The sequence below is a fragment of the Diplotaxodon limnothrissa genome, linkage group LG7 (assembly GCF_057381915.1).
Source record: "Diplotaxodon limnothrissa isolate DT_005_m linkage group LG7, D_limnothrissa_male_GT1.1, whole genome shotgun sequence".
NCBI classification, from domain to species: domain Eukaryota; kingdom Metazoa; phylum Chordata; class Actinopteri; order Cichliformes; family Cichlidae; genus Diplotaxodon; species Diplotaxodon limnothrissa.
The window spans coordinates 41,011,720-41,022,788 of NC_140602.1; the positions used below are offsets into that span (position 1 = coordinate 41,011,720).

General features: G+C 40.4%; 1 protein-coding gene across 1 annotated transcript; it reads left to right on the forward strand.

Annotated features, from left to right (window-relative positions):
• The first annotated feature begins 767 nt into the window (after positions 1-767).
• dusp4 (dual specificity phosphatase 4) lies at positions 768-10,687 on the forward strand. The gene is made up of 4 exons (XM_085359701.1): positions 768-1,397; positions 2,668-2,795; positions 4,520-4,739; positions 8,124-10,687. Exons 1-4 carry the CDS (start codon positions 1,028-1,030, stop codon positions 8,510-8,512), a joined length of 1,107 nt encoding a protein of 368 aa, XP_085215827.1. The 5' UTR covers positions 768-1,027; the 3' UTR covers positions 8,513-10,687.
• The last annotated feature ends 382 nt before the right edge of the window (positions 10,688-11,069 follow it).

The following is an 11,069-nucleotide window of genomic DNA, read 5'->3' on the forward strand; positions in this document are numbered from 1 at the left end:
ATTACACACACCCACACACACAGATGCACACCCAGACGTATGCACACGCACACACGGACCCTTGTACGTAAGCGCACACCCACCTGCAGTCCACCAGCAGCATTTCTAACACTGAGCCTTGAATGATATGAAACTGAGCTAAGCTGAGCTACATATGCAGTCAGTTGAATTCCAACACATGCGAAAACCTGAAATTTAGATTAATTTATTTTATGACCTTAAACTTGTAGACTGAATATAATACAGTTTATAGTAGCCTACATTTGTGATGACAAATGATATCCTTTACAAATTATGAGTCTTATTTGGTTCATTTGATTATGAAAAAAAAATCATTTGTAAGTTTAAACTGTAAAATATCAGTAAGATATAAAAAAATTTATAGTTCAAATTTACTTCTATAACACTTACATTTATTTGCACTGCTTTGCTTACTTTGACACGACTTTTAAAATATCTTTAATTTCCTATTTATTTATTTTTTATCTAAAAAATGATCCTTAAGTTATGAAGAAGAGCTTGTTATGGTATGAAGCCAAGCTCTCCTGCGCTTAATCTTCGGTCCCATGGCCTCTCGTTTCATTGATGTGTGTGTGTGTGTGTGTGTGTGTGTGTTTTTTTATGAATGAACGGTAGAGGAGGAAAGGGCACGGGAAACTGGACGCGTTGCGATAGGCTGCTGGTTGGTTGACGTCACCTCCGCCGTGACGCGATGCACCCATTCATAAAAACAGGAAAAAAGAGAAAGAGTCCTGTGGAGAAAATACTCGGAGAGGCAGAGAGGAGAAAGAGACAGAAGTGACCGGACTGAGCTTAAGAAGTAGTGCGGTTACAACGATGATGATGATGATGATCATGACGGTGTTGATGCGCAGATAGAGGAGAAGCGCAAGGGGAATCCACCGCAGGATCCGTGCGCCTTCTCCGAGTTCCGAGGGGTCCGGTGATCGTGAGGGGGCTTAGAAAGAGCGAGAGAGGAGATTTAACGACCGTGAAGCACAGCCTAACAGCCCGAAACGACGTGCCAATGGAGGAGCTATACGAGATGGACTGCACGGTGCTGAAGCGGCTCCTGAAGGAGGACAGTGCCAAGTGCCTGCTGCTGGACTGCCGCTCTTTCCTCGCGTTCAGCGCGGGGCACATACGGGGCGCCGTCAACGCCCGCTGCAACACCATCGTCCGCCGCAGGGCGAGGGGCTCCGTGCTGAGCCTGGACCAGATCCTGGCCGGGGACGAGGAGGTCCGAGTCCGCCTGCGTTCCGGGATGTACTCCGCCGCAGTGCTGTACGACGAGAGGACGCCGGACTCGGAAACGGTGAAGGAGGACAGCACCTTGACGCTGGTGCTCCACGCGCTGTGCAGGGACGCCTCCGACACGCGCATATATCTGCTCAAAGGTAAATTATGTCGTTTACTCTTTAATCCTAGCCTGTGATGTGTAGCAGCGCCAGTTACATCAAAAAGTTTAATGACTGACATTAATTATTTCAATTAGAGCAGTAAATGTAATGTAACTGATGAATGGCTGGGTATAATTATAATAACTGATACATGTGTAAGCAGTAGGCATTATGCTTAGCAATAAATTATATTTTTTTTAACAATTAATTTTTAAAAAACAGTAAAATAAGATAAGAATTGGAATATATGTACTGACATCCATTAATAATAATAATGACCACATTTTAATGAATTGCTATTTTCCAGTGGCTAACCTACAATCCTCTCTAGGCCACCAGATATTTTATTTTTCACCAGTTCTTAGAGATATTGGATATTTAAAAATTTTATGTGTGTAACTATTTGTTATTCAATAAACTAGAAATATCCTGCTCAGTGTGTTCTCCCTTCAAATGCACTGGTGTTTTTTTTTTTAAACAACACACACTCTCACTCACTCATTCACATCTACACACATTCACACACAGACCAATGGCTGTGAGCTGAGTGAATGAGGTAATGCTGATGCGTAGAAGCCACATCAAACCGGAGGGACTTACAGGACACACACATAATCTTTTTACACAGAGTCTGCTTCGGGTAAATCACCCACAGGAAGCAGCGAAATATTAAAATCAGCAGTTGATTTACACACCCTATATATAGACTGCTGAAAAATCTCGAGGCTGTTGCAAGCTGTGGCGTATTCCTTTTTTCACTCTTTCTTTTTTTGTGCATCCTCTTGATGCTGATGCCTCGAATAACATAAATGTATGCTTGCAGATTGTAAATCTGACACATTTCAGTTGATCTGATTTGATCCTTGAGGTGCAGAGAGCAACATACTGCCTACAGATATATGAAAAAAACAAAACTTATGAAACTGTTTTCAAATCCACAGCAAGCAGACACAGGACAGCCCGTCAGGGGTTTAATAGACTTTGCGTCAAGCTACCTGAATGCAGACTAGAAATCCTGTTGTAGATTGTGCTGCGATGTGAATGCAGGCTTCTTTTGTCCTCATATGTGCATCTGTGGTGTGTTTTGAGAAGTAAACAACCCCCCACCCCCACCCCTAAAAAAGGAAGCTGGTATTTCTGTAATATTTTCCCGTGGTACTCATTCTTGCATGTTTTGCGTGCTATTTTGCACCACTTATTAATGTCCTACAGCAAAGCACTGCATATGTGATTGTGACATGTATTTTGTTGTTTTTGTGTGTTATAGGGGGATATGACAAATTTTTCACAGAGTATCCAGAGTTTTGTTTAAAGGCCAAGTCCTTACCGTCCCTCACCAGCCAGTCGAGCATCGACTCTGCCTGCTCGTCGTGTGGAACGCCGCACAATGACCAGGTAAAATGCAACGCGACACAGAAAAAGTGTTAAACGCACCTCACCTTTAAAATAACATCTGCCTGTAATAACATGATTAACATCCGCCAGTGTCAGACTGATGGAAGTCCTCTCTGTGCTGCAAGTAGTGTGCATGTTAATGTGTTTCAGCATTCAGTTTATAAAAACATGCAAAAGAAAACGTCCTTTTTTATGTATCACACTGACACAGAGCACCCTGACAGTTATTTGCTTTGCTCAGGGGCAAGTCAGCTGCCATTCTGACTGCCAGAAAACAACACAAGAGAAAATAATAATTATGAACACATTTAAATAACAAGAAGATATTCAATTTATAAGTCTTTTGGTGCATAATAACACGCTGGCCTGGATGTCATAGATGGGCATTGATTCACCTCTGTAGCACTTCCTGTGACCTGGTTGGCCTTGTTTTGCTGGTTAGTAAGCTGTTGTTCGAGTCTGCAGAGTTTACGCAATGCTCACAGTCACATGTGGTCAGGGTTTAATTCCCCTGGAACCCACGAGGGGAGCGGCACAGACAAGCCAGCCTCTGTGTGTTTTATAAGAAAAACGTCTGATTGTCTCTGCTCAACCATCAGATGCATTTTTAATTCAAGAAATGCTTCCACTTCCTGCACGAGCAGCAGCGGCAGTATAGATTTAGCGGGCTGCTCGCCACCACCACAAACATCCCCCTCCTCACATTACACCTCTTAGCAGTATCGATCATTTCCTGACGCTGTGTCACTACCGAGTTCGTCAGCAGCACTGACACAAACAGCCGCAGCTCTTGTCAATAAGCGCCGGTATAGACTGCTGATCAGCTGACCTTTCAGATCCAGTAAAAGGGGAAACGGCACGTCAGCTCTTACTTTAACATGTCCTCTGAGATGTGGCTGAGCAGTGACATAATCTGGCTCTAAACTGGGAATATACGTGTTATTAAATGTGCGATATGCGTGCATGTAACTTGCACCAGTGCAGTGTCAATCACAGCGAAATTGCCTGTTTTCCTTGAACGATTTTTTCGTGTGCTTACAGAATCACATTCTGTGAAAATGCTGTCGCGGAGGATGTTTTTCCCCAGTAGAGCTTCTGAAAGAAGGTTTTCCATATGCTGATACAATAAAGACGCACAGATATTCACGCTGAATACGGTGGTTTTGTGCTCATAATTATAAGCCAGTCGATGAGACGCTCAGCTCCAACAGTAAACTCTGTCTCCAGATGTGAAAATATAAATCAGCTGAAGAGAGAAAGTGACAAACTAAATGGCCCATATCAAATGAGTTTCGCATTATTCACACAGATATTAAGCTGAGAAGCATGGCTAATGTGATTAACAAAATATTTAAGGGCGGTCACGCTTATACTGAAGTCATCTGGTATCTGGCCTCTGCGACTTACCGAGACAATGAATTCTTTGTCTTGCCATGCACACTGGCTTTCACCTAAGGACAATTCTTCAGTGTAGCTCCACATGCTGCTCGGGTCAGGAAATGTTCCTACAAGCTGCCTCATAACAGTAAATCTTTGCCTTTACTGCTGATTATTAAAATATAATAATAAATGATGGCCCTATCCAGGGTGTACCCCGCTTCTCGCCCTAGAACAGCTGGGATAGGCTCCAGCACCCTCCTGCGACCCTGAATTGAATAAGCGGAAGAAAACGCATGGATGGATGGATAATAAATGATCAACTTGCCGTTGTCCTTTTTTCCCAGGGTGGCCCGGTTGAGATCCTCCCCTTCCTTTACCTTGGCAGCGCCCTTCACGCCTCGAAGAAGGAGGTTTTGGATAGTATAGGGATCTCTGCCTTGCTGAACGTGTCAGCTGACTGTCCCAACCACTTCGAGGGGGCTTACCAGTACAAATGTATCCCTGTGGAGGACAACCACAAGGAAGAAATCAGCTCCTGGTTCCTGGAGGCTATCGAGTTCATAGGTCAGTGTGTAAGTGTGTCGTATGCATGAGAAGAGTTTTGTTTATTTTGGGTGAATATTTTGAGTTTTTGCAGTGTTTGCTGATACACGTTAAAGATTTGTTCTCATTATTGATTAATGCACTTATTATTTTTCTGATAATGTGTCTAAAGCTATAGGAAAAGACTAATAGAACATCAGAATAGTTGCAGGTCAACATATTACATGTCTACTTTAAGTAGACTGAGCTGGCATTTTTAACCAGTATGCCTCCTCCATCGAGCAGCGTGGGTTGGACTGCGATGTTCCTTCTTTCTTTGTGGATTCAGTAGTTTCGAGTATCCGGAAAATGGTGGCTTTTCACTGTTCATGCTGATGCAGTTCTCCTTTCCTCTTTATCTAAAACATCACTTCTTGTCTAGAGTTTGAGAATTTTTTCCCATAAAGGAGCTTTTATTTGTTCAGAGACCTGTCATGGAAAAGCTTTTAAGCTCCAGCGATGATGATGATGATGATGATGACAATTCAGACATTTATTCATGGGACTCTGTCACCAATTGTTATTTCCAGGTTAATCGTATACATCTCAGCAGACACTGCAGAAGCACTGAGAGATAAGACAGATTATTTGGAATGATGAAATATTACCATCAGTAATTTCTCTGCGCCATAATCTTATTTTGTGTGTGTGTGTGTGTGTGTGTGTGTGTGTGTGTGTGTGTGTGTGTGTGTGTGTGTTCTAGGCGAGTCTAAGCTTTGCTTTTCCTTGGAATATCCATGCTGTGCATAAGGCACGGTGTGTGTGATTTCTGTGTTGTGAGCGTGTGTTTGTGTAGGTGCTGGTATGCGTCATAGTTAGATGCTGTGGGACCAGAGTCGAGTCTGACTCATCCAGTGTTACTGAGTGAACAGGCACTGTGGTGGAGTTACCTGAAGTCTGTCTGTGTGTGAATAACTGAGGGAGAAAAATTACAGATATTTGATGTGAGAGATCAGGAAGCTGGTTGTTAGCAATCAGGCAATCTATGCATTTAAAGAAAGGCCAGTAAACATCTGATGTTGTGTAATTCTGCTCATGTGCCCAAGAGGTTGTGGAGTGAGAACTCAGGACAACACATTACATAAATTCACTCTGTTTTCTTCTCATACTGTGCATCTGACTTCCTGGAGGTAGCCATACACATTATACAAGAATTAACACGATGTCCCACTATTCACACTAACTGAGGCTTTAGGGGAGAGGAGAAACTGTAAATGCTTGGCTTAAATTGTTACCTAAATCTGGTTATTCTCCTTAATGGAGTAATGGCATGCATCTAAACATACTTCAAGAAGTAGAAGCAGAAATAGGTTGGGGGAGGAAGTGTGAAAGAAAGGCTGATGACTCAAATTTTGCACTTGTGCGTGTCAGTAAAATGTGATTCGCTGCTTTCTCACTTTGAGGTTAGTTATCGGTTTGACTGTGCAGCGAGGAGAAGGCGTTAAAGTGTGGAGGACAGGAAATGAAAACAGGCAAAGCCTCACTGTACATCTGCTGTGTTTAAAAATACTTGGTGGCTGTAAACAAACTGTAGATTCATGTGACACTTTGTTCACAGTGTATGTACTAAGTGATGATTGGTGACTGATAGTTATTTCATTTTCTTCATTATAAATCATGAATAAAATATTTTTTTCTAATCAGTTGATAATAATTCAGCTTACAAAAAAGCACAACATGTCATAATTTCCTCTTCTGTCTTGTTTAAAACCAAAATATATTGTTTTTACAGTAATGAGAGAGAGAAAAAAATGTGTATTTGAGAATTGGAGACCTTTTGATTTTTCCAATTTTTCTTTAAAAAATTATTAAAATATCAAATTGTTGCTGATAAACTTTATGTTGAAAGTGCTAATTCTATTCAGAAGGAACTAGTGACATTTCATTTATTTTTAATGTAAAATTAGATTTACATTATCTCATTGCTAACCAGTCACCTAAATAATAGGATGGAAAGCTCACTCTTAAATAAAGTGCTACAGATTCCACAAACACTTACAACTTAAAATTATAAAAGTGTCATTACAACAGAAACAAGCAAGTTTAGCTATAGATAAAGACAGTGCTGTATTTGGTCATAACTTGGTAACTAACTTTTCCAGATAAATACAAAATTACTATAGAAAATCATGGTTACATTAGTGACAATGTAAGTATTATGTTACATCAAACATGGCATAATGTTAATATGTTATAAAATGTAAATGTAGCTTATTTAAAACTACGTTATTTGACTCTTGAATGCTAATTGGGGCCAGTAAACTAAATATAAAGATGGAAAGCTCAAACTTAAATTAACTACAACAAATTACACAAGCTTAGTGCTCAGAGAAAAATAAAAACAGAACAATCTAGGTATTTGAATTTATAGCAATCCCCCAAAACAAAATAAAACAAAACAAAATAAAAAGTGTGCTACTAAGCTAGCTTGGTGATAGCATGCTAGCATGTGCAGATTACAAAATATTGAAAACATTGTTAACATTTAGTTAGTTTTCCTAAATACCAATTCAATAAAAACAAATCAAACATGACCTCATGCTTACACTAAAAAAGGGTTCAGAGACTGATGCTTCATCTTAGGGTACATGCTTGTTAATTATTTAGGCCTGTATAAACGTACCCAGCAAACATGCCTGAAACTCTGGCATCATATCCCCGGTCAAAACTGACAATGGTAAGACTGTGAAAACTAATTTGTAGAGGAACAGATGTTGACATTATCTCCATGTAGAATAGAGGTCTAAGCAATATTTCTTTACAAAGTGAGACATATTAATCATATTGTGACAATGAAGAAATTAAATTTTTTTTAAACAATGACTAATCTGGTTAGAACATGATATTGAATAGACAGCCGCATTTTTTTTTTTTGTACAAAAAATACAATTTTTAAGCCACTTATGTTTCTGTCTAATTTCTGTCTTATTTGAGCATAGTTAAAGTGTCAGACTAATATAAACGTTGCCTCAAAATAAAGTTGGACCAGAAAGCCTCAAGACAGTAAAAAAAATAATTGTTGAACACATACTTTATCTTAGTAGAAAGCTTACAAGAATATCCAGGGAATTGTCCTTGCCATTTGCAACTATTTTTCAACCATGAATAGATGTTGATAAAAGTCCACCGGCCAGTGATTAGTCAACATTGAACTGTTTGCTGGATGTTTCCAATTCATTCAGTACTTGTTGAGACATTTAACTGGGTCCATAACAGTCATTCTATGAAAACTATGGACATCTTCACAGATTCCATGGCAATCCCTCTCACAGTTGTCAAGAGATTTCAGTCTTTTATGTATTCACTTAAAAAATAATCTTTTATTTTTTACTGACCTTGCCGACCCGCTCTCCTCTGTCTTCTCAGATTCAGTACGGGACTCCAGTGGGCGAGTGCTGGTGCACTGTCAAGCAGGCATCTCCCGCTCTGCCACCATCTGCCTGGCCTACCTGATGAAGCGAAAGCGGGTACGTTTGGACGAAGCGTTCGAGTTTGTACGGCGGCGCCGCAGCATCATCTCCCCCAACTTCAGCTTCATGGGCCAACTGCTGCAGTTCGAGTCGCAGCTCCTCGCCACCTCGTGCGCCGCCGAAGCCGCCGCCACGGCAAGCCCGCTGCTCGGACCCAAGACCACGACAACCACCACCTCAACGGCAGCCACGCCCACCTCGCCGTTCATTTTCAACTTCCCAGTTTCTGTTGTGAACCCTGCTTACCTGCACCACAGCCCCATCACGACCTCCCCCGGCTGCTGATAGACAGACAATCCAAGCCTTCCCTCAATACAAAGCGAGCACAGACTGGGGCTGCCGCTGGTAGTATGCTTTAGAGCACGGAGGTGAGAAGCGTCATGGTGCCTGATTCAGAACTCAAAGACTGAAACACTTTTTACAGTTTAAAAACCAGCCAATGCTCCTTTCATGTCATTGACATTTATTTAAATCAACCAAAAATGAACTGGCTTTTGAGTTCAGATGGAGTGTTGGACTGATGTTTACTAAAGATACAAACTCTTCCTTGGAAAAGAAAAAAAACAAAACAATCACGCCGACAGAGGCACACTGACACACAACCCTGACACAGAGAGGCATGAACAGCAGCAAAACTGTCTTTCTCTCTCTTTTTCTGCCCCTCTCTCTACGTCTCTCCCACACACACACACATTCATGACTGCCAACTGAATAAGCTCAGTATGAAGACAGGATCTGTTGCTATGGAGACGACAGGTCTTTAGGAGAGGAGATGGACACAGGAAGGAAGGAAGAATTTTAAGCACCCGCTCTTTCCCCCTTTGGGTGTCCCTCCTTCTGCCAGACAAAAGAGATAGATGAAAAAAACGAGGGGAGGAGACGGTGATAGAAAGCAGGAGCCTCTTCAGTGACAGGTGCTCTGCCGGCGTTCCGACCGGAGCTTCCTGTCTTTCATACGTCCTCTTCCTCTCCCTGTCTCTCCCCCTCCCCACACCTTCCTCTCCTTTCCTTTTCATCCTTTTATATTGCCCACTCCTTCCATCCTTCTCCTCTCTCATCTCGCCCTCTCCCGTCTGCCCCCACCCCCCTCATCCGCCCTTTATCTTAACACTGGAGAGGCTAAATAAATGTAATAAGATGCCAAATAAATGAATAGGCCAGGGTCTGTGTCAATAGACTGGGGAAACCCCTCTACTGGTGTCATACATACACGCTTTTTGGGACATTTTGTGGCAACATCTTCCAAATTTCCTGGAGTCTCCTTTTAGATCAGAGTGCAGATTTTAGAGCATAGTAGTTTTGGACGACAGACATTTAAAGGGCCATCGTGGTGGTTTTGTACTTTTTTAAACCATCATTTGTCATGAATTTTTTACTACTGATAATGTTCCAAAACATACACAAGACACTGGCTTCGAATCTTCTCAGTATTTTTTTTTATAGAGTACTGAAATAAAGCGAACACCGCCTCATATGAGGTATTTTGGGAAGCTGTCGTTTGTTTATATAACAGGCTAAAATGTGCATCATCACCAAATGGTCCTTTGAGATGTTTGTGCCTTGTTCACAAGGGTATCCTATGGATTTGCCAGTGGAGCATTGTTTTCTGTTCACTCTTACGCCGCAGCATCGAAAGAGCAAAACTGTCTCCGTTCATCATTTGCCAGACTCACACAAGCACACACACAAAAACACACAAGTAGATTTATATGTGCAAAAGATTTCCCAATCCACGAAAACACGCAAACATGCTTGAATGGACAACACAATGATGACAATGGGAGAAATGTTAAAGGTAGGACATTAAACCATGGGTGCTTTTTCCACTCACCATTGAAGATCATAAAAAGTAGAATCCAGGTTTTTAAAAAATTACTTATTCGTTTGATTTATTTATATATTTTATAATAAACATAAAATTTACCTCTTTTTTTAAAAAAATTTGAGCTTTATTATATCACAATTTGAGATAATATTTTATATTATGTTTGCTTCTGACCAGGCTGAGCTCTACACTGTGCCAGACAAGCAAAGGCAAAAAAAAAATCCAAATCCAACTACATTCACCAGAAGAAACCAAAAAAAAAAAGAAAATTTGGACTGTTTCAAAAGATTGTCGACACTTATCTCTGTAGCACTTTGAAATGATGCAATACTGTATTTGTAATCTTTGACTGATTTGCACGTCATGGCGATGCTCAACTGACTAGACTGTGAAGAGAGAGAAAGAGAGAGAGAAAGAAAACAGCCAATCAGTGAAAAATGCAATACTTTGTACACATCTGTGTAATCCATACACATCTGTCTGTCTGTACGCCTCTCTGTGTTAAGTGTCTCGTCTTGATTGTCTCTGGTCAGTGCTGTTCACTCATAATGGCAATATCAATCCTCATATATAAAGCAAAACAAATTTCCTTTGGTTTTATTGTGGAATAAATGATCTGTGCATTTATTTATTACTGAAGCTTCACTGTTGAATAAATAATGTTCTTAATTAAAGTTTTGTGGGTTTTTTAATGATGGGATTGACTACTATAATCTCCAATCTATTAAAGCATACAATTTGCCACTTAGCATTTGTAGCAGCTTATGGTGAAATTTATTATTGGTTTGTGTTTTATATTTTGTAGTTGGTTTTCATTTTTATTTCATTTTGACTTTGACTTGAAAACATGTCCATCAGAGCTTCATAAGGCAAATTGGGATTATAAATTCGACCAAATTAGCAATACTAAAACTGAAAACTAATTTAAAAAAAATTTAAAATAGAGGAAATATATAATTAGTTTTCCCCAAACTGTAGTTTTATAAATATTTTACATGGGTAAAATGCTTTTTCACA